This window comes from Polyodon spathula, chromosome 43 (assembly GCF_017654505.1).
Source record: "Polyodon spathula isolate WHYD16114869_AA chromosome 43, ASM1765450v1, whole genome shotgun sequence".
NCBI lineage: Eukaryota > Metazoa > Chordata > Actinopteri > Acipenseriformes > Polyodontidae > Polyodon > Polyodon spathula.
In genome coordinates, this window is record NC_054576.1 from 410277 (window position 1) to 434825 (window position 24549).

Consider the following 24549-nt stretch of genomic DNA (forward strand, 5'->3'; position numbering starts at 1 on the left):
AAATGCGTGTAGCAAAGGAGAAGCCATACTAATGGGGGATTTCAACTTCCCCCAAATAAAATGGGAAAACCCGGTGGGTAGCACGAAGGATGAAATAGAAATGGTGGAAATGACAAATGACTGCTTCCTAACACAATTTGTCAAGGCACCCACTAGAGGGGAGGCATGCCTTGATTTAGTCTTTTCAAATAACGAAGATAGAATAACTAAAACAGAGGTCAGAGAACCACTGGCAAACTCAGACCACAACATGGTCTCATTTGAAGTGTTTTTTAAAACCCCAAAAGTAATGACTAAAGCTAAGGTTTACAATTTTAGAAAAGCAAACTATGAAGGTATGAAACAGAGACTAACAGAAGTAGATTGGAGTAAAATAGAGAAAACACCCACAGAAGAAGGATGGTTGTTCTTCAAAAATGTAGTACTAGAGGCGCAAAACAATTACATCCCTAAAGTAGACAAATCTAAATGTAAAACTAAATTGCCAAAATGGTTTAATAGATCAATTAAAAAAAATATTCAGCGAAAAAAGGCACTTTACAGAGCATTAAAAAAGGACCAAAAAGAAAGTACGCAGAAAGAGTACACAGAACTGCAAACGCAAGTCAAAAAGGAAGTTAGAAAGGCCAAGAGAGAAATAGAAATGAACATTGCTAAGGGAGCTAAAACCAATTCCAAAATGTTTTTCCAATATTACAACAGCAAGAGAACATTCAAAGAGGAGATTAAATGTTTAAGAGATACAAATGGCAAAATCGTAGATGAAGAAAAAAAAAATAGCAAATATGTTAAATGATTACTTTTCACAAGTTTTTACAAAGGAAGATACTGACAACATGCCCCACATGTCATCCAGTTCCTATCCAGTTTTAAATAACTTTAGCATAACTGAGGCAGAAGTGTTAAAGGGACTAGGAGCTCTTAAAATAAACAAATCCCCTGGGCCGGATGAGATCCTCCCAGTAGTACTCAAAGAAATGAAAGAAGTAATTTACAAACCGCTAACCAAGATCATGCAGCAGTCTCTTGACACAGGGGTGGTACCGACAGACTGGAAAATTGCAAACGTAATACCGATCCACAAAAAGGGAAACAAAACTGAACCAGGTAACTACAGACCAGTAAGCCTGACTTCTATTATATGCAAACTTATGGAAACTATAATAAGATCCAAAATGGAAAATTACCTATATGGTAACAGGGTCCTGGGAGACAGTCAACATGGTTTTAGAAAAGGGAGATTAGAGGAAAGGGGTCACAAATGGAGTGTGGTAACCAGGGGTGTACCACAGGGATCAATATTAGGTCCTCTGCTATTCCTAATCTACATTAATGATTTAGATTCTGGTATAGTAAGCAAAAAATGTTAAATTTGCAGACGACACAAAAAAAAGGAGGAGTGGCAAACACTGTTGCAGCAGCAAAGGATCATTCAAAATGAACTAGACAAGATTTTTTGGGCAGACACATGGCAAATGACATTTAATAGAGAAAAGTGTAAGGTACTGCACGACAGGAAATTTATTTAGATTTCCAGAAAGCTTTTGACAAAGTCCCGCACAAAAGATTAATTCTCAAACTGAACGCAGTTGGGATTCAAGGAAACACATGTACATGGATTAGGGAGTGGTTAACATGTAGAAAACAGAAAGTACTGATTAGAGGAAAAACCTCAGAATGGAGTGTGGTAACCAACGGTGTACCACAGGGATCAGTATTAGGTCCTCTGCTATTCCTAATCTACATTAGTGATTTAGATTCTGGTATAGTAAGCAAACTTGTTAAATTTGCAGACGACACAAAAGTAGGAGGAGTGGCAAACACTGTTGTAGCAGCAAAGGTCATTCAAAATGATCTAGACAAGATTCAGAACTGGGCAGACACATGGCAAATGACATTTAATAGAGAAAAGTGTAAGGTACTGCACGCAGGAAATAAAAATGTACATTATAAATATCATATGGGAGATATTGAAATTGGAGAAGGAATCTATGAAAAAGACCTAGGAGTTTTTGTTGACTCAGAAATGTCTTCATCTAGACAATGTGGGGAAGCTATAAAAAAAAACAGGATGCTCGGATACATTGTGAAAAGTGTTGAATTTAAATCAAGGGAAGTAATGTTAAAACTGTACAATGCATTAGTAAGACCTCATCTTGAATATTGTGTTCAGTTCTGGTCACTCGCTATAAAAAAGATATTGCTGCTCTAGAAAGAGTGCAAAGAAGAGCGACCAGAATTATTCCGGGTTTAAAAGGCATGTCATATGCAGACAGGCTAAAAGAATTGAATCTGTTCAGTCTTGAACAAAGAAGACTACGTGGCGACCTAATTCAAAGAGTTCAAAATTCTAAAAGGCGTATTGACAGTGTCTCGCAAGGGACTTTTTCTGAAAAATGAAACAAAGAGCACCTGTCACACAGGAGAATAGCTCCAGAGATAATAAACACATTGAAACCATTTCAAATAAAAGCTGACTTGATGAGCCTCCCTGCAATGAGGACCTGTATGGGTGTTTCCATGGTGAGAGTCCCTGCAATGAGGACCTGTATGGGTGGTTCCATGGTGAGAGTCCCTGCAATGAGGACCTGTATGGGTGGTTCCATGGTGAGAGTCCCTGCAATGAGGACCTGTATGGGTGGTTCCATGGTGAGAGTCCCTGCAATGAGGACCTGTATGGGTGGTTCCATGGTGAGAGTCCCTGCAATGAGGACCTGTATGGGTGGTTCCATGGTGAGAGTCCCTGCAATGAGGACCTGTATGGGTGGTTCCATGGTGAGAGTCCCTGCAATGAGGACCTGTATGGGTGGTTCCATGGTGAGAGTCCCTGCAATGAGGACCTGTATGGGTGGTTCCATGGTGAGAGTCCCTGCAATGAGGACCTGTATGGGTGGTTCCATGGTGAGAGTCCCTGCAATGAGGACCTGTATGGGTGGTTCCATGGTGAGAGTCCCTGCAATGAGGACCTGTATGGGTGGTTCCATGGTGAGAGTCCCTGCAATGAGGACCTGTATGGGTGGTTCCATGGTGAGAGTCCCTGCAATGAGGACCTGTATGGGTGGTTCCATGGTGAGAGTCCCTGCAATGAGGACCTGTATGGGTGGTTCCATGGTGAGAGTCCCTGCAATGAGGACCTGTATGGGTGGTTCCATGGTGAGAGTCCCTGCAATGAGGACCTGTATGGGTGGTTCCATGGTGAGAGTCCCTGCAATGAGGACCTGTATGGGTGGTTCCATGGTGAGAGTCCCTGCAATGAGGACCTGTATGGGTGGTTCCATGGTGAGAGTCCCTGCAATGAGGACCTGTATGGGTGGTTCCATGGTGAGAGTCCCTGCAATGAGGACCTGTATGGGTGGTTCCATGGTGAGAGTCCCTGCAATGAGGACCTGTATGGGTGGTTCCATGGTGAGAGTCCCTGCAATGAGGACCTGTATGGGTGGTTCCATGGTGAGAGTCCCTGCAATGAGGACCTGTATGGGTGGTTCCATGGTGAGAGTCCCTGCAATGAGGACCTGTATGGGTGGTTCCATGGTGAGAGTCCCTGCAATGAGGACCTGTATGGGTGGTTCCATGGTGAGAGTCCCTGCAATGAGGACCCTGTATGGGTGGTTCCATGGTGAGAGTCCCTGCAATGAGGACCTGTATGGGTGGTTCCATGGTGAGAGTCCCTGCAATGAGGACCTGTATGGGTGGTTCCATGGTGAGAGTCCCTGCAATGAGGACCTGTATGGGTGGTTCCATGGTGAGAGTCCCTGCAATGAGGACCTGTATGGGTGGTTCCATGGTGAGAGTCCCTGCAATGAGGACCTGTATGGGTGGTTCCATGGTGAGAGTCCCTGCAATGAGGACCTGTATGGGTGGTTCCATGGTGAGAGTCCCTGCAATGAGGACCTGTATGGGTGGTTCCATGGTGAGAGTCCCTGCAATGAGGACCTGTATGGGTGGTTCCATGGTGAGAGTCCCTGCAATGAGGACCTGTATGGGTGGTTCCATGGTGAGAGTCCCTGCAATGAGGACCTGTATGGGTGGTTCCATGGTGAGAGTCCCTGCAATGAGGACCTGTATGGGTGGTTCCATGGTGAGAGTCCCTGCAATGAGGACCTGTATGGGTGGTTCCATGGTGAGAGTCCCTGCAATGAGGACCTGTATGGGTGGTTCCATGGTGAGAGTCCCTGCAATGAGGACCTGTATGGGTGGTTCCATGGTGAGAGTCCCTGCAATGAGGACCTGTATGGGTGGTTCCATGGTGAGAGTCCCTGCAATGAGGACCTGTATGAGGACCTGGGGTGGTTCCATGGTGAGAGTCCCTGCAATGAGGACCTGTATGGGTGGTTCCATGGTGAGAGTCCCTGCAATGAGGACCTGTATGGGTGGTTCCATGGTGAGAGTCCCTGCAATGAGGACCTGTATGGGTGGTTCCATGGTGAGAGTCCCTGCAATGAGGACCTGTATGGGTGGTTCCATGGTGAGAGTCCCTGCAATGAGGACCTGTATGGGTGGTTCCATGGTGAGAGTCCCTGCAATGAGGACCTGTATGGGTGGTTCCATGGTGAGAGTCCCTGCAATGAGGACCTGTATGGGTGGTTCCATGGTGAGAGTCCCTGCAATGAGGACCCTGTATGGGTGGTTCCATGGTGAGAGTCCCTGCAATGAGGACCTGTATGGGTGGTTCCATGGTGAGAGGACCCCTGCAATGAGGACCTGTATGGGTGGTTCCATGGTGAGAGTCCCTGCAATGAGGACCTGTATGGGTGGTTCCATGGTGAGAGTCCCTGCAATGAGGATCCTGTATGGGTGGTTCCATGGTGAGAGTCCCTGCAATGAGGAACCTGTATGGGTGGTTCCATGGTGAGAGTCCCTGCAATGAGGATCCTGTATGGGTGGTTCCATGGTGAGAGTCCCTGCAATGAGGACCTGTATGGGTGGTTCCATGGTGAGAGTCCCTGCAATGAGGACCTGTATGGGTGGTTCCATGGTGAGAGTCCCTGCAATGAGGACCTGTATGGGTGGTTCCATGGTGAGAGTCCCTGCAATGAGGGACCTGTATGGGTGGTTCCATGGTGTAATGGTTAGTACTCTGGACTCTGAATCCAGTAACCTGAGTTCAGCTCGCAGTGAACCTGCTTCTTTTACATCTCTCTTACAAAACACTTTACACAGCTTTTACTTTACAATAACGAATGGTTTAAACTGTTACAGCTAACCCCCCCAAATAAAAAAAAAAATCAACTCTGCTGGGACTTGAACCCACAGCCTCTGAATCCCCTCTCAAACCCACAGCCTCTGAATCCCCTCTCAGTGCTTGAATAGAAGTCCAATGCCCTGTCCTTTGCACCACAGAGCCTTACCCTAGTGGTGGTGGTTCTACCAAGGAGGAGGTTTTTAAAAAAGCAATGAATCTAAAGTGAATGCAGATTCTGATGTCTAGGGCGTGAAATGCAGATTTTGAAAGATGTTGGTTTAATTGGCCCTTGTTTGCTACTATTGATCGAGTGCTGAAGCCTGACTGCCATCCTCAAACATTACCGTCTTCACGGCAGCTCTGCAATTGTTTTTAACAATGTTTCCAGTCTAAAATTGACAATATCCATTTACTTATTAAAAGTTCCTTGCTGACTCCTCCTGCACAGTCCCTTATTGTGTGTGACTTTGCTGGATCCTCTCTCTCCTGTTATACACCGCTTACACCTGAGTCTCTCACAGGTATTGCCTCACAAGTGAAAGCTCCTTCCTGTCTGCTGGATCCTGTTCCCTCTGAGCGCTTTCTGTCCTGGTTTGTTTTACTTTGTCCCTTGCTGTTAAATGTCATTAATGATTCTTTTCTGTTCTGGTACCAGTAGCGCTTAAAACTGCAACAGTCAATCCTGTGCCTAAAAAACCCAGTTTGGCCTTGGATAATTTTAATAATTAGGCCCGTTTCTAATCTGCCCTTTCTAGCTAAACTACTTGAACTTGCTGTCAGTGAACAATTCAGTTGTTATCTTACTGCTAACAAGCTTTATGAACCTCTTCAATCTGGTTTTCGAGATCTTCACAGTGCTGAGACTGCTCTTGTTAAAGTCACAATGATCTCTTAATGGCTCAGACTCAGATGCTATATCAGTTTTAATTCTGCTGGATCTTAGTGCGATATTTGACTCTGTAAATCATGAGATCCTACTAGACAGATGAGAGTGTTTATTTGGTCTCTCTGACACTGCTCTTAAATGGTTTAGCTCATATCTATCAGGACGTCAGCAGTTCATATCCCTGGGCGGGTTTAGTTCCGTAGTCGGGTCAGTTGCATCTGGTGTTCCTCAAGGCTCTGTTTTGGGCCCCCTTTTATTTTGCATGTAAATGTTACCTCGAGGCCACATTCTTAGATCACATGGTTTGAATTATCATTGTTATGCTGATGAACCCAAATCTATATTCATTCTAAACCCAACATTGCTGCTGCTGCCTCTGTTCTTACAGCTTGTATCTCTTATATAAAATATTGGATGGCACATCATTTTGTACACCTAGACTGTGAGGTAATGCTGCTAGGCACTTCTTGCCAGCTCGGTAAAACTAGTGCCTTAAATCTATCTGTTGATGGCACCATGCTTGAGTTTACTTCAAAAATGGAAACTCTGAGAGTGATGTTTGATCCTGGGTTAACTTTTGAACCGCGTGTACTGAACACTGTCAAGGTTTCTTTTATCCACCTCAGAAATATAGCTAGGCTGCGACCTATGCTTTCGCAATCTGCGGCTGAAAAATTAGTCCATGCATTTGTGTTCTCCAGGATTGGCTACTGTAACACATTGTTTGCTAGTGTCTCAAATTGCACCTTGCCAGATTGCAATATGTCCAGAACTCTGCAGTCAGAATTGTGTCCAGGTCTTGCACCTGAGATCACATCACTCCTGTTCTAGAGGCCTGCACTGGCTGCCTGTTCGGTTCCGAGTCGATTTTAAAATTCTACTACTTACCTCTAAGTCTCTTCATGGGCTGGCCCCTCTTTATTGATCTGATCTTTTATCATTTTATACTCCTACCTGCAACCTCCACTCACATGATCTTAGATTGCTGAGTGTCCCTTGTGCTCGCCTACGCTCTATGGGCGACAGGGCATTCAGCTTCTATGCCCTGAAACTGTGGAACTCTCTTCCTACAGAGATTAGGGACTCTGCTATTTTGAGGGTTTTTAAATCGAGTCTTAAGACTTACTTTTTTAGAAAGGCTTTCTTATGATTCTGTATTTCTGTGTTTGGGTTCTGTGTTTTGATGATTTGATGTATTTTCTTTTGTTAAGCGCTCTGAGAAGAATGCATTTAATGGCGTTATATAAAATAAAGTTTATTATTATTAATGTGTATTTTGAAAGATGTTGGTTTATTTTGCAAAATTATGCTGTACTTAATTTTGGAGCGATGCATAGACAAGCCTAAAGACATTTCATGAGACAGTTTAGTTTCACTACAGGCATTCCAACCTGACTGGAAATCGAACTGAGACTGCAGAGGTGAGAGCGCCGAATTCTAACCACCAGAGCACCAGGGAAGCTGCTTACTGATGAGAGCATCTGGGGTGGAATTAATTATTCCTGAGCAAAGAAGGCATAGAAATCATGCTGAACATTTTCACTACATTTGAGGTGTGCTGCTGGGCTGTGGAATTACTCTCTCTCTCCCTCTTGTGGTCACAGTGTGTAGTGCAGTCTGTGCTGCTGGGCTGAAGAATTGCAATAGAAATCCCTTCCATTGCTGGTGGAATGACATGCTGTAACCTCTGTGCTGACACACACTGATGTGAGTCTGCAGGAATAACTGGGGTGTGGGACAGACAGCTTACAGCAACTCTCAGAGAGGACAGCAAGGGGAGAATCATTGTGTTTAAAATGCTGGCCTGCTAAAGGGACATTTTAACATTCTTTAATATTCACTGGCAGGGGTGGAAGTTGCAGATGTTGAGATATTAGAATCAATGTTTCCCAGCATGCATCACTGTGAGCAGCTCCTTCCTCCAGACACAGACCACACTGTAGTGTTTAGATGACTGGGTGTGAGGAGCCTTGTGTTAACAATGGGAGAACTGGGATGACTGGGGAGGTAACTGCTGCCTATTTCAATTGTCTTATTACTGTACTTTTATTACATTATGGACAGCAGTGTTGCTCTGGCTCCCTCTTGTGGTCAGTGTGAATGATGGCAGTGTGTGCAGCTTGGCAGGGCACTGATGCCTGTTTCCAGGCTATACAAACACAGAGAGGGATTCAATCAAACACTAAGTTCACAGTTTAATAGAAGAGTGGATTAGATATATTATTTGTATATGTGTTCTAAGCGCTGCACTTCTGTTCCAATGAGTGTCACAGACAGTTCTAGGAGATCTGAGCTGTGAACACAGGTGGGACTTGATAGGGTTGGGTGACTCACAGTACAGTTAGATTATCCTTCCTGTAGTTTGATGTTTAGCCTCTCAGTGCTTTCCTGCTCTCTAGGAGGGGCATTAGAAATCTGCCTGTTCACAATGAACTGGCCCATAAGTGTTGAGACATGTGTGCCAGGGAGCTGCTGCACACATAAGGAATGAAGGAGACCAGGTGGGTAACAAGGATGACACAGGAGGCAAGACAATGAAGAATAAACTGCCTTCAACAATGCTGATGTGCTGCGCCTTAATAAAACATATGAATTCACTCAGGAATATACAAATTCCTCATTTAAAAAAATGTGTATTAAATTGAGATAACTTTATCTTTATTCTTATAAGTTATAACCTGAGTTAGATAAAGAAGACTCACACACTCAATCTTCCATCTATTTGAGGTGCAGACCATGTTAATATATACAATTGAATTGAAAGAATGGTTGCACAATCAGAAGTACTTTCCTTTCATTTTATTTCAAGCAAGATAAAAAGTCAGTTCTCTCAGTCCAGTGTGTTTGAAGTGTGTGTTTCCCAGCGGTTGAGGCAGGCAGGCAGGCAGGTGAGAGGCAGAGAGGGAGGCACAGAGACACAGGCACTCAGGATTTATTCACACACACACTCACGTGACGCTACCAGCTATGGGAACTCATGGAGGACATACGGCCCAGTGTACAAAAAGCAAAGCAAAACATCCAGAAACTACAAATAAAAGTTCCAGTGAAGGCGGCGTGCGCTACTCCTCTAAACGGAGGCCCCGCTCACACAAGTCCTGTGGCTTTGCACAGTCAAAAATATAAAGGCAGACTCCACACAGACACAAACAGCCTGATTTTAAAAGAGGCAAAATAAGAACTAGCTCACGCAGTGATTTCCAAAAGCTGATGTGGGTCACTGAGTTTATGGCTTTCAATGGGTTTCTATTAAACGAGTCGTGTAAACACTTAGTGAACCTTCAACACATCTAAATAAAGAGATTTGGAAACATTGAAATCACTTTGCAATTTAATTATTAGTTTGCCCCTTTTGTAAATCATGCTGAAAGTGTATATAATACACATCTCTGCAATATTGTGCTTCAGGCTTTACTGTTCTTCTTGTTTAATATGTTGTCTAGTGGATCATAAATAAATAGAAATAAATCTCAATATTAATACAGTTACATTTATAACAAAATAGTCTGCACTCCAAGTGAATAAAAAACTTTTATTCTTTCGTGTATTTAATTATTTATTAAAAAGGTCAAAGAGTAAAACAGATCCCGACACATCACAAACAACCAGCATGTTCTGGCCACATGGTGGTTGCGTTTGAGCAAACAAAGTAACAAAAAAACTTCAATAAAGGATCAGTCTATAAATTCATTATTTTATTAATCAATTCAATACAGCTTTTGTTTTGGGCTCCGAGTGGTGCATCCGGTAAAGGCGCTCTGCGCGGATGTGCCCTATAGCCTGGAGATCGCAAGTTCCAGTCCAGGCTATGTCACTGCCGACCGTGACCGGGCATTCCCAGGGGGTGGCACATAATTTGCCCAGCAAGCCGCCCAGAGGGAGGGAGGGCTAGGTTGGCCAGGGTGTCCTCGGCTCGCAGTGCACCAGCGACCCCTGTGGTCTGGCCGGGCGCCTGCAGGCTTGCCTGTAAGCTGCCCAGGGCTGCGTTGTCCTCCGACGCTGTAGCTCTGGGTGGCAGCATGGTGAGTCTGCAGTGTGTAAAGATACAGGCTGATGGCACACGCTTCAGAGGACAGAGTGTGTTCATCTTCACCCCTCCTGAGTCAGAGCAGGGGTGGTAGCGGTGAGCTGAGCCCAAAAAAAATAAAATAATTGGACACGACCAAATTGGGGAGAAAAATAATAAAAAATAATAACTGGTGACGATTAAATTTATTAAAAAATAATACAGCTTTTGTTACAGCATTTTTCTCATTTCCATTCATCAATTCAAAGAACACACTTGCATTGAATCAATAGACAGATTGCCAATCTCATTGAAACAGTAACTCAGAACCATTTAATTATCAACTTATAATAAAAATATACCAGTAACATCTACAACAACACTGCCATCAATACTGTATTAAACAAAGCATGAATCACCTTTCATTGGTTATCAAGAACTCATTGGAAATGCATCACTATTAATTACATAGATTAGAAACAACTGAACAAAATATCACATTAATGAGAAAAACAACCACATTATAAAGGAGGCCAAATTCTAAATGATAAAGAGCTACCAAATCCAGTTCCTCGCTCATCCCAAATGGTGACAGTGTATTCAGGGGGTGTGTCCAAAAAGACTCCCATTGAAGTCATTGTGTATGCAGGTCTCCACCTCTATGATTCAGAATCACTTTTTCAATGCCAATCCATCTGAAAGCAGGTACGTTATGGTTTCTCTCCATGAAATGTTTTGCAACAGGTGAAGTTTCATTTCTTTGTCTCATTGCACTCTTGTGCTCACTTAGATGGATTTTGAATTGTCAAAGTTTTCCCCACATATCCTTTACCACATAGGTATGACAACAAATAAAGCACATTAGTACTGGAGCATGTAATACGAGATTGAATGTGGAAACGTTTACCTGTAGTGGGATGAGAGCACAATCAGATCTAGTCAAATTCTCTGCAGTATTTATTTATTCATTTCCTTTAAGGGAAATACAGTGTTTGACTTTTTTTTTGTTTCCACTTTGTATTTTAGTTTCAGTGCCTTTATCTTTTCCTTACTGAGGAGTAATCAATAATTCTATTTTCATTTTCATTTGAAACTAAATTAGTAAATATAAATCCAATGACAGCCCTTCAGCCTCTGCAATGTATTAGAATACATGAATAATCAAGATATTTACCAGATTCATCTTGTCTTTTATTTGGAGCCCTTGTTATTGAGCTCAGTGTGTTTGTGTGCAGTTGAGCTCCTCCACAGGCCGTGTCCCGTTTCATTGCCTTCACCCTCAGCACCTGCAGTAGGTCCCAGCTGCAGCAGTGCAGTCGCTGTGCAGTCCAGCTGAGGGAGGTTTTTGTACGGGTGTGTAGCACTGTGTGAACACATCCCTACTGCTGGGGATGTGTAAACTCTGACAGTAGTAATCTCCTGCATCTTCAGCCTGGACTCCACTGATGGTCAGAGTGAAGTCAGTCCCAGATCCACTGCCACTGAAACGAGTTGGGATCCCAGACTGAAGGGTACTTGCACAATAGATCAGGAGTTTGGGAGCTTCTCCAGGTTTCTGTTGGTACCAGGCTAGGTAGTTACTGTACACTGCGCTGCTGACTTTACAGCTCAGAGCGACTGTGTCTCCTGGGAGAACAGATTTCACTGCTGGAGTCTGAGTCACAGTATACTGTCCACTGGATTCTGAAAATAATAAATAATAAAATAGAAAATTATAATAAATCATTGAATTAAATCATTAAATAACATTAAATTCCAAGCCTTTTAATTTTTTTCAGTTCACTTGTTTTTCTTTTAATACTTATGTAAGAATTATCCCAGAAAGTTTATTTTTGTAAAAAGTTTTTTCTAAATGATTCTTACCCTGAGTGCAGATGACAAGTGCCCAGATGAAGATGCTGATAAAAGTCATTGTTGTTGTGGATTCTGTTGCCATGAAGGGCAGCTCTCAATCATGAAGTGTTAAACTCACAGGGCTATAAACACTCCCAGAGCACTGAAGCATGTGCTGCCAATGCAAAGTGTCTTTTCTATGCAAATTGTCTTCCTTGGCACAGCAGCCACTTGTATCCAAGCAGTGGTGTAAACACAGGCTTGGTGCTGTGTGTTCTGACAGAGCAAGATTAGCAGTTTAGCATGAACACTCCCAGGACAGCAGGACTAGACAAAGAACAACTTTAATAAGAGCATATGAGGAGAGCCAATCAGCTGAGCCCTTATTCCACTCAACACAGCTGGAATGGAGTCAAGTGTGGAGTGTTTGTTTAAAGCATTACTTGGCAATGTGTGTTCAGACAGAGCAAGATTAGTAACTGTCCTGGCATTAACAGTCCCAGGACAGTGGGACTATACAATAGAGCCCAGCTATCAAGAGTAGCATTAAAAGCTGATTAGCACAGTCCTTAATGCACCCATTAAAGTGTAATGCAGCAGTACTGCTTATTAAACAGCAACCCATCATGATTGAAGTGCACTGGAGTTCTCATTGGCTTCAGTGACACTAGAAGACACTAAGCCTGCTGTAGTAGAGATTGACAGTCCTTGTTTCGCTCTGTGTTGATCTACACACAACTGCATCAGAAAGACGTCAGGGACAGTAGAAGACACTGTGTCTTGAGTCCAAACTGTTCCTTCTAGTTTTACTGAAGAGCTCTCACTGGCACTGAGGGCAGCACTACTGCCCCACTGGCACCTTTGGGATGGGGAGGGTCAGAATGGCAGAGAAATATGATGGCACTGGGATTCCTGTCAGCCTGGGGTTCTGCTGTAATAACCTGACTTATTACTGTGTTATTACATTATAAAAAGGAGGGCTGTTCTGGCTTTCTCTTTTGGTCAGTGTAAATATTTGCAGACTGTGTTGTGTGTCAGGCAGGATTGGGTATGACGGTTTCATTGAGTCATGAGCACTGGCACAAGGAGGGCCACGGCCCCTTCACTTTTCATCCTGGAGGGGCCAATATATGACCGCCCTCACACTCAGACACACACATTTACAACAAAAAGACACAAATAGACGATACACTTTTTTATTGTTTGAATCTTTTTAATTGTATACTTTAAGGCTGTTTCTAGTGGTGTTTCCTGCCTGATGTCATTTGAACATTTTTGTCAATGTGTGTTTTTCAGGTTCAATACAAACAGCACAGCAAGTTAAGCTTTGGTGTCTGGAGCATCCCCTTCATCACTGCCGTCAGCAAGCAAGGCAAGAGTTAGCATCATGTCAAGAACTGAGTTATTGAACACCTGCTGCTGGGGGTGACAGTGCCACTATCAATCCACAAGAACAAGAACATAGAAGCCCAGATAGAAATCTGCATTGTGCTGTGTGACCATCGCCGACCCCGGTAAGGTGGACAGACACACTGCGGAGAACGTGAAGAGGTTCGATAAGTTTCAGATACATACATTAACCATTGCATCGATGTCACATCCTTTTGAGGACATCTGTACCACACCACAATTAACATCTAGGCCTGTTCAAATTTATCTATGTCTGCATAAGAAACCATCTGATGTTCACTTAGCCCCACACACTGTTGAAGTTTTAAAGCCTCATCCATACACATATCATAGGCCCCCCTGAATTCTGGAAATAACAAGCTCAGAACGCAGTAAACAAAACATAATTGATTGTCATTGTTGTAACATATAATCAGATGTTATGCTTTTTTTCTAATAAGCTCACTTCTCATTAAGGTCTGCAAATCTCTCCTTAATCCCCCTCCTTCAGGACATCTTAATTTGGACAATCACAAAGAATAGTCAGCCAAAATTTCACTATGACTTTGAAGGAGAGTCTCAATCGGACTGAGAACATAATTTAGACTTAAATTGTCTCCAGTCATTCTTACATACACCGGTATATCCAAGGATCCTGCTCTTAATTCAAGTTGCACAGTGCCGGCTGGTCTTAATGTTCTAGAAACCTCACTCAACATATTCTTCAGCGTTTCATGCAACACTGTAAAAACCTCAGCGTAGGAATCCAGATCACACAGGTGTGTAAAGTTAAGAGGTTGTTTCAATTCGATATTGTTAAACATTGGTCTGTGTCTAATCTGTACAGCTTCCCCACTAATTCTATCCCCATCATTAACCCTAGGGGGGGGTTCTGTAAACCAGAAAGACCTGCCACTTGATCATCATGTATTACATCAGCCTCTGGGACTTGAGCTAAAAGAGACATCCTGACAAGCCCAGCTGTTTAAGCTTCCACCTAATTGGCTTTCCATATCATCTACACTCTCTGTAGTAACATGGTATTCTCTAGTCATTTCTTGCAATAGTTTATCCAAAGAGTCAAAATTGATATGAGTCAATTGAGCATCATTAATAGCCATTGAGTTAATGTCATTTATATTGGGGCTAAAGGCATTTATAGGGAGACTGTCTATATAAAGTTCAGAGCCTTGATGTGTGGTAAATTACACAAATTATAATTTAAATAATTTAATAGTTTGATAGTCAATTCTCAAAAGCTCCTAAATTTAGGGGGTGAATAGTGCTTTGTTTTACATCTAGGGTTGGAGACTTACAAGGTGTAGGGGATCTTGTATTTATTGTACATTTTGGGGCGATTACAGAATTTGACAGTTTGACTCGGATCAACCTTTTTATTTTTTTGAACAACTGTCACAGCATCATCATCAGTATTAATTTCCAAATGTTTCCTCTTACAAGTCCCCCCCCCTCAAAAGGGAGCCATTATTGCTCTACAATTACAAAGTTACTGTTTTAAAAAACCCAGAGTTCAGAGTAATTAAGGTTTGTATATTTCGCTGCACCATTTCCCTGATGACGGATGTTTCGTCCTCAGAGGAATCGTTGACCACTATAATAGTTCTTGCGTGTCGTTCTAAAATGAAAATATAACAAAATACACAATCAGAGACAACATACATTAACAGATGCTTAATGAAATATTTAACATTCTTTTTAAAAAATGCTTCATTTTAAAATGGTTATTTGAGGTCTTTTTCAGATATTGATTGTTTATTGTTGGTCTCTATGGGGGTCCGCGCCTTTACATGTATACCCTCTTTAGAAAGAATCACTATCCTCAATAAGACTAGTTCTTGTGGGTCATTCTAAATGAAAATAACAAAATATACAAAGATGACAACACACTAACAGATGCTTAATGAAATATTTAACACTTTTTTAAAAATGCTTCATTTTAAAATAGTTACTTTTGAGAGGTCTTTTTTCAGATATTGGTTGTTTGCTGCTGTTCTCTATAGGGGATTGTGCCTTTACATGTATACCCTCGGATGTACCGGCCTCGTCGTTCCTTTGGGTTTCTTCAGGGCTTTCTAAAAATAATAATTCTATAAATGGCTGAATATGAATGTTTTATTAACCTAAAATTATAAATGATAAAACATTTATTAATCTAAAAACACTGTTCATACTTTGACATTTCGAAGGCCAAAGGCAGGTCACTGAAAGATGTCTTGAAGTACTCTTCCAGTTGATCAGGGTCTTCAAAGTATTCAGATTCTAAAACAGAACGAAAAAGTTTAAAAATGAATAACAAATAAATTAAAATAACTTAATTATACGTAATTATCTATATTTGTTAATTAAATAAATAAAAATACATATTGATAGTAATAACTAATTATACATACTTCAATATAATTACATATATATATATTTGTTAAAACAAAATAAAAAATAACTAATGTAAACAAACTAATATTTATACTCTCGTTCGGACGTATCTCCAATCACTGCGATGCTATTTAAAGTCCTCCGGTATGAAACGGGATGTTGAAAGCTCAAACTGGATCTGATCTCTGGAGGGCCCGTCTGTAATTTAAAGTCTGCGTGAATACTTTGAGAAAAAAAAATTTGCGATATTTTGGTCCGACGCGTGTATGTGACATACCGTCATAGCTTAGAGCTTCAAGGACCCCGGAAGGGGTCAGCGGGGTACTCTTCGTAGGCCGGTCATTGTCCTGATCAAGCACTACCTCATTGTGAAATTAAATGACCTTCTATAAGCTCATCAATATCTATAAAATATGAATATAAATATATATAATACTAAATTTCCAAATGTTAAGTACGTATTTATATCTCAAATCTTTTTTGAAGTTTGCTGTGTATTCAAGTGGAGAAATTTCCCTTGTCTGTAGAGGCCAAGTGCCCCCTGCTGGATATGAACCAAGCAAAACGGTAAATCACTGTCATCAAGTGTGCTTCATGTGTCTGTGCAGAAAAGGATCCGCCCCCCTATTTAAGTCACAGAAAGTGCTAAAAATTATTTGCTTGCTAAACTTGGAGAGAGGTAGCATAGAGAGTGACAGTGAGAGATCACATGCAAGAGCCAGCATTTTGTCTGGAGAGCTTTTGAAAGCAGTAAGGGAGTATTTCAGAAATTGTACTGTTAAACTTTCTCCCGTTTCAACTAATTGTTTCTGTATGCAAAATATGTATACACCTCCCGTAAGTTTACATAAGCATTTATAAAGTTTGGGTAACCTATATCCATTATTTACTTCAAACTTTACATTTATAAATATTCAATGTTTATAAGCACTTGGTAAATACAAGGGGTCCAATATATATATATATATATATATATATATATATATATATATATCCATACTCCTATATAAAATCCAAACCCCCTCATTCATATATTCACATGTTACAAACCCAATCCTTAAGCAACATCTGATAACTAGGTTTTTTTTTTATTGAAATACAAATAAACTACCCTGAACAATATAAGTCTCCAAAGCAGTAGGATTGCGCGACAGAACCAAGAAAAATTGCAGGGCAAGTCAGGATTGCTCAAACAAATAGAACCTAGGAAGACAATTAAACCAGAAGGCCACACAAGAGTTCAAATAGCAGATGTTATTGAATGTGTGGAATATTATACTTGAGACAGATGGATCAAACATTTGGTGTACATGAGTTTTAAACAGACAGCATTTGAACCATTCAAAATGTTTACCACAGTCCATCAGGCAGTCCTTATAAAGGAAGGAAAGTCCATGAAACAGCCACCAATACTTTAAAAGTCCCAAAATATTACCCAATCCATATCGCGAATGTAGTTGAAACAGAAATTTAACACAAAACAAAAATGAAACTTCTGTGCCGGGTGCTCGTTAAGCCCCAATAAATAAACAAAAATGATAATACTCCAAAACAGTCAGAACAACCCAGATAATCCAGCAGAAAAAAACAAGATTCCTCCCCATTAGGGGATCTCACCCAGTTCTTCCTTGGTCCTGTAGAGCTTGGAGTTTCCAACCAGGTAAGAAGACAAAAAGTGATGATGATAACTGGATTAGTCACTGTTGTTGCTCTTAGGATCCATATAAACAGTTTGAATGATGTGGATAGTTTCAGTTTGGCAGGAGATTAGAGAACTGGTTACATTTAAACTGGAAAAATGGCAGATTAGAGAAAATACTGTTTCTAACAACCAAAAGATTATTGCTTCCTGATTTCTCCTTTACAGACCAGCAAACTCCCTCTTCAAACACTCTGCATCCACAAAAAACCACACCCGAAAAAGAATCACCCTCCCCAGCAGCAAGTAATAGTCCTATTTAAAGAGCCACCAATTAAGATACTTAGAATTAATGATAAGTCAAGCCCAAGAAGACCTTTGCCAAGGCAATTAGCAAAACACCTGAACCTAATTAGAATTTCCATGTGGCAATTAAAGAAAAGATCATTCAGTTAAAACAAGAGAGAAAGTCCAGTGCAGAGATAAACCCCTTACCAAAATTTAACAGTAAATTGAAATAGCTTCACCTAATTTTACCTTATGGAATCGGAAAGGCCCACTTTAAAAATGAGAACAAAATTAGTTATTTAGCAATTGAACTGAGAATTAAATTAACCTGGCCAGGTATTCTGATACTCAATTAAGAGCAGCAGGCAGCAAATTACTTATGCTGCATTCATGTAGCTAGTGCTGCACATACATAAGGTCATCAATCGAACTTTTGACATAAGCTATAGTAATAATACTACAAGCCAGTTTAGTTCCACTACAGGCATTCCAGCCTGACTGGGAATCAAACCGAGACTGCGGAGGTGAGAGCGCTGAATCCTAACCAACAGAGCATGAGGGAAGCTGCTTACTGATGAGAGCATCTGTGATGGAATGAATTATTCCTGAGCAAAGAAGGCGCAGGAATCCTGCTGAACATTCTCACTACATGAGCAGTGTGCTGCTGGGCTGTGGTTTAAATTACTGGCCTGCTAAAGGGACATTTTAACATTCTTTAATATTCACTGGCAGGGCTGGAAGTTGCAGATGTTGATATATTAGAGTCAGTGTTTCCCAGCATGCATCACTGTAAGCAGCTCCATCCTCCAGACACAGACCACACTGTAGTGTTTAGATGTCTCAGTGTGAGGAGCCTTGTGTTAACAATGGGAGAACTGGGCTGGAGGTAACTGCTGCCTATTTCAATTGTCTTATTACTGTACTGTTATTACATTATGGACAGCAGTGGTGCTCTGGCTCCCTCTTGTGGTCAGTGTGAATGATGGCAGTGTGTGCAGCTTGGCAGGGCACTGATGCCTGTGTCCAGGCTATACAAACACAGAGAGGGATTCAATCAAACAGGAAGTTCACAATTGAATAGAAGAGTGTATTAGTTCTATTTGTATGTGTGTTCTAAGTGCTGCACTTCTGTTTGAATAAGTGTCACAGACAGTTCTATGAGATCTGAGCTGTGAAGACAGGTGGCACTTGATAGGGTTGGATGACTCACAGTACAGTTAGATTATCCTTCCTGTAGTTTGATGTTTATCCTCTCAGTGCTTTCCTGCTCGGTAGGAGGGGCATTAGAAATCTGCCTGTTCACAATGAACTGGCCCATAAGTGTTGAGACATGTGTGCCAGGGAGCTGCTGCACACATAAGGAATGAAGGAGACCAGGTGGGTAACAAGGATGACACAGGAGGCAAGACAATGAAGAATAAACTGCCTTCAATAATGCTGATGTGCTGCTCCTTAATAAAACAAAAGAATTCACTCAGAAATGTATGAATTCCTTATTTATTTGTATTTAAATTTAGATGCATTATTTTTTATTATCATAAGTTATAATCTGAGGTATATCAATATAGTATTAACATGTTTTATTCAGTAATTAAGAATAAAGTGTAAAATTCTATTTCAAAAGAAGACATGGTTTGTTCATTGTAATTAACAGTAATTTGTGTCTTGATTTTCATCTTAACAGTAATTTAAAGTTTAATGTTATTCATGTATGTATTAATATTAGTTTTCAAAATACATTAAAACACATCACATTGACACAATGAAAAATATCCAGCTGGACTCCACAGAGACAGAAAGTGTAACTACACATCACTGCAATACTGGGCTTTGCTGTTTGCTGTAGTTCTTTTTAATATGCTGTCCAGTGGATCATAAATAAATCAATCTCAATATGCATGCAGTTCAACTGTTTTATAAAATAAACATCATTTAATTTGTATATAGAATGTGTTGCTGATGAAGTGGAATCATTAAAAGAGTAAAATGAAAAAAGTCAATAATACAATTTGAAGTTAATATATATATATATATATATATATATATATATATATATATATATATATATATATATATACACACACACACACACACACACACACACACACACACACACACATTTACTGAGAGAGAAGTGCAATGTTTGGTTTACTTTATTTTCAGCTTGTATTTAAGTATCAGAAAATGAACAATGTTCACCTGCAGTCCACTGATGGTCAGAGTGAAGTCAGTCCCAGATCCAGGGAGGTTTTTGTACGGGTGTGTAGCACTGTGTGAACACCTCCAGGTTTCTGCTACTGCTGGGGTAGTGTAAACTCTGACAGTAGTAAGATCTCCTGCTGGATCTGAGTCAGCCTGGACTCCACTGGATTCTGAAAATAATAAATAATAAAATAGAAGATGACAGTCAAGATGACTGAAATAATGAAAACAGTTTACATTTCAAGACTTTTTCATTTGATTTCATTCACTTTGCCTGTTTTACTTTTAATACTTATATAATACCAATTGTCCCACAAAAAGATATTTCTAAAACATGTTTTTCTAAATGATTCTTACCCTGAGTGCAGATGACAAGTGCCCAGATGAAGATGCTGATAAAAGTCATTGTTGTTGTGGATTCTGTTGCCATGAAGGGCAGCTCTCAATCATGAAGTGTTAAACTCACAGGGCTATAAACACTCCCAGAGCACTGAAGCATGTGCTGCCAATGCAAAGTGTCTTTTCTATGCAAATTGTCTTCCTTGGCACAGCAACCACTTCTAGCCAAGCAGTGCTCTTAAGTTTAAACTCATTTTCAGCTGATGCAGTTTCTTTACCATTTGGAAGAAAATCTAAAAACAAAGTTTATCTTGCAAGCAAAACGAAAAAATAATAAAATAGCTTCTAGTTTTCTTTGTGTTGAGTTTGTACAAACACAGCTATTTCTCTCTTCTCCCTTCTTTCAAACAATTAGTCTTAGCCACAGCTGTGATTATGTAGCTTTGTTACACAGTATAATTAATTATTAATTCTAAAATATTAAAATCACAACTGCAAGTTAACAGATCCATCATAAACTTTGTGAAATCAAATCCATTCAAGCAGCAAACATTTTGATTTTGCACATTGCTAATGTTGAGTGAAAAGTTTCCGGTTTTTTTTCCTGTGGACCCCCTGGACTGTCTCTGAGGACCCCAGGTTAAGAACAACTGCTCTGGATTAAAGAGCATCATTTTATTACTCTTTCTCTCCCTCTTGTGGTCTCACAGTATAGTGCAGTTTACGCTGATCAAGATTATTATACCATAAGAGGCTCAGCTGTCTGAACTTACTGTGAATATTTAAAAAAAGGAAAGAAAATGAAAAATTCCTCTAAAAGATGTATTGAATTCAGTGTTTTACTTGGCTGAATCAGCCCTCCTTTTTTCTTTAATTTGATTAAATTTGGAAAATGCTTCCCGTAGCTGCAGCAGAAAGAATGTGTGGATATCATGCAAGGATGTGAGAAGAGAAAAGAGTAGGGATGAAACAGAGGAACAGAGAGCAGCAGAAAGCATGCAAGTGGAGTATAGGGAGGAAGAAAAGGGAAGCAGAAAAGAGCAAAGAAACAATGAGAAAGTATAGGAGAAATCTTTCAAAATGACATGAACCAGAATCACAACTTCATGAGAATCATTTGACAAACTCACTGTCAAAAGTTCTCTTTTCAGCTCAGTCACTGGGGAAGGCAGTAAGTGTAGTAAACCGGGCACTTCCAAAGAGCCCCAGGAAGAAAAGTGTAGTGGTAAAGAAACTGGCAACTACATTTGGTTTGGCTCTGGTAGAGAAGCACACTTCCACAAAAAGAGCTGAAGTGAGTGAAACAGAATGTCAGGTTTGTGCATTCTATGAGATGTTGTGTGTCCCGTCAGCTGCCTGGATGAAAAGCATCACTATCACAAGTGAGGATGCACAAAAAAAAGAAAGCACAAAAAAGTGCTCCTGATGAGGGTTCTTGAAGCTCACCGCCTCTTCAAGAATGAATATCCTGATGGAAAAATCGGAAAATCAAAAAAGTTTGCAGCATTGCTCCCTGTGCACGTTCAACCTGTCTGTCTGTCGTTACCGTGAGAACACAGAGATGCTACTAGAGGGTTTGGAAAAAGTTTGCCAGAATATCCCCAGTGGAAATCTCCTGGTCTTTGGGTCACTTTGCAACTGGCAGAGGAAATGCTGTCTTGGCCAGTGTGACACATGCCAAGACCTTGATAGTTCTGTCAATCAGCTAATACAAGGCAATGGTAATGAAGATACAATTGTACACTACTACCAATAGATGGCTAACAATAAAAAGGAACTGCTTGAGTCAACATTACAGGGTGCCAAGGAGGAGCTCAAACCCAGTGGTAAAGAAGGCAAACAGGTGGGAACGCACCATTCTGCGCAGCCACAGTTTTATTGCCAAGGTGCAGCTTCACCAAATCAGGACACTGAAGATGCATTGAAATGAATGTGAAGCTATACTTCAGCAAGGTTTCTCAGAACACTTCACTATAAAGCAGCAAGCTGAGATAATGTCAGCTCAGTGGATAACAGAAGGAGGGACTCTGTTTCCAGCAGTTCTCACAGCTCAGTCTGTTAGTGCTTCTTATGCTGTGCTCAGTGATGAACGGCAACATGACACATTTGCAGTTGTTTGCTACAATCGGGCTATTCTTGATGAAGCCTCAACTTCAGCCAACATCTCTAACTTGCACCTCTTTTCTGATGGTGCTGCTAGCCAATTTAAAAACAGATTCATCTTGTCCACCCTTACCATGCCGAGCAATGTACACTGTAGTCTGCGTCGAGCTGATTGGAGCTTTTTTGCCACAGCACACAGCAAAGGGCCAGTTGATGGAGTTGCAGGTAAAGTAAAGCGTGCAGTTTGGAGGCGCATTCTGCAAAAGCATGCTGTTGTCAACACAGCAGAAGAAGGTGGTAAAAGAAGCATGCCCAAATGTGTGCATCATTTATATTACAAAGCATGTGGTAAAGAAGGCACAAGATGAATGGACAAACAGGTTGGAACAGAACTGTCCAAAGAAAACCTCAAACACACTCAGCATTGACTATGCTACTTCACTTAGCAACACTGAACTGGAGGTCAGAACAGTAGGTCTATTTCTGCAAGAAATTCATCCTGACTGGAAAGTGGTCAGTGTGTTTGGCATTGTGGATCAAGCAACAGCTATGGCAAAGTATCTGTTCAGAAGCATTGAACAGGCAGTAAATGAGTACTGCATTGTTATGTATGAAGGCAAGTGTTCCCCTGGCAGAGCTGAAGAAACCATACCGGCCCTCCCAGAGGAGCTTCTCAGTGTTGTGCATCCATGCAAAGGGGGCTGGAAGTGGGCTTCACAGAAAGATGTAACATGGTGCCTCACTTCATCTGCATTTCACACCTCAGACATGGAAATCTGCGTTCATTTCACTTGTTCAATCACACACACAAACATTGATGGTGAATTCACTAGATTTTTTTTTCTTTGTAAAGAATTGAAAATCTCAGGTCCTAATGAGATTTGAACTCAGATCGCTGGATGCAGAGTTCAGAGTGCTAACCAGTACACCATGGAAATGAAGGCGAGAAGTCTATCACTCCCCCTACTCCAAGGTATCAATGTCCCTACTGACGACCCTTCGAGCGCCCTGCCTTAACCACGTCTCATTGCACACAACCGGCAACATTGCAACATCTCGTACCAATAAACAATAATAAAATGTTTTGGCTGTTCAGGCTGTTCTGGCTTTCTCTTTTGGTCAGTGTAAATATTTGCAGTCTGTGTTGTGTGTCAGGCAGGATTGGGTATGACGGTTTCATTGAGTCATGAGCACTGGCACCAGGAGGGCCACGGCCCCCTCACTTTTCATCCTGGAGGGGCCAATATATGACCGCCCTCACACACACACACACACACATTTACAACAAAAAGACACAAATAGACGATACACTTTTTTATTGTTTGAATCTTTTTAATTGTATACTTTAAGGCTGTTTCTAGTGGTGTTTCCTGCCTGATGTCATTTGAACATTTTTGTTGACGTGTGTTTTTCAGTTTCAATACAAACAGCACAGCAAGTTAAGCTTTGGTGTCTGGAGCATCCCCTTCATCACTGCCGTCAGCAAGCAAGGCAAGAGTTAGCATCATGTCAAGAACTGAGTTATTGAACACCTGCTGCTGGGGGTGACAGTGCCACTATCAATCCACAAGAACAAGAACATAGAAGCCCAGATAGAAATCTGCATTGTGCTGTGTGACCATCGCCGACTCCGGTAAGGTGGACAGACACACTGCGGAGAACGTGAAGAGGTTCGATAAAGACATATATGAGAGATCCAAAATCACAGAGAGACTTGTGAGAGCGTTTACCTTTTACAATATTCTCAAAGTTATTCAATTCTGTGCTTTTTGTTTTTTACAATCATACCGGTACACAAAATATTATACCGTTTGTAATCTATTCATTTATTTCAATTGGTTTTATATTTCATTTACTTATGAATTGCACTATAAAAATTAGTTAAATAAATGACCAGACACACACCCCAACACACACACACTCATACTCACACACACCCGGACACCACACACACACACACACATTGACACACACACACTGACACACACAAACACACACACACACACACACACACACTGACACACACACACACTGACACACACACACTGACACACACAAACACACACACACACACACACACACTGACACACTCACTGACACACACACACACGCACATTTAAAACAGGTCTGGCATCACTGTATTTACTTTTTTTAAAATGTGGTCGAAGCCAAAAGGAGTTTCATGGTAAGTTGAGGATCTGTTTCTATCCATCACTGCCAGGGGTGGAATCAAGGGGAAATGAATCCAAAGTGTGGAGATATTAAGAACATAAGAACATAAGAAAGTT

At 41.0% G+C, this 24549-nt stretch overlaps 1 protein-coding gene across 20 annotated transcripts in view; it reads right to left on the reverse strand.

Moving 5' to 3' along the window:
• LOC121305398 (immunoglobulin kappa light chain-like) overlaps window positions 1–24549 on the reverse strand; it is a 322019-nt gene that overhangs the window by 41960 nt on the left and 255510 nt on the right. For 2 of the 20 annotated variants that reach the window (XM_041237049.1, XM_041237050.1), the window contains exons 1-2: window positions 11938–12010; window positions 11448–11757 (exon numbers count right to left, since the gene is read on the reverse strand). The exons of the other annotated variants lie outside the window; for them this stretch is intronic. In XM_041237049.1, coding sequence (XP_041092983.1) covers window positions 11448–11757; window positions 11938–12010 — 383 coding nt within the window. Of the gene's footprint in view, window positions 1–11447; window positions 11758–11937; window positions 12011–24549 lie in introns of those variants that run through there. 20 annotated transcript variants of the gene reach the window in all.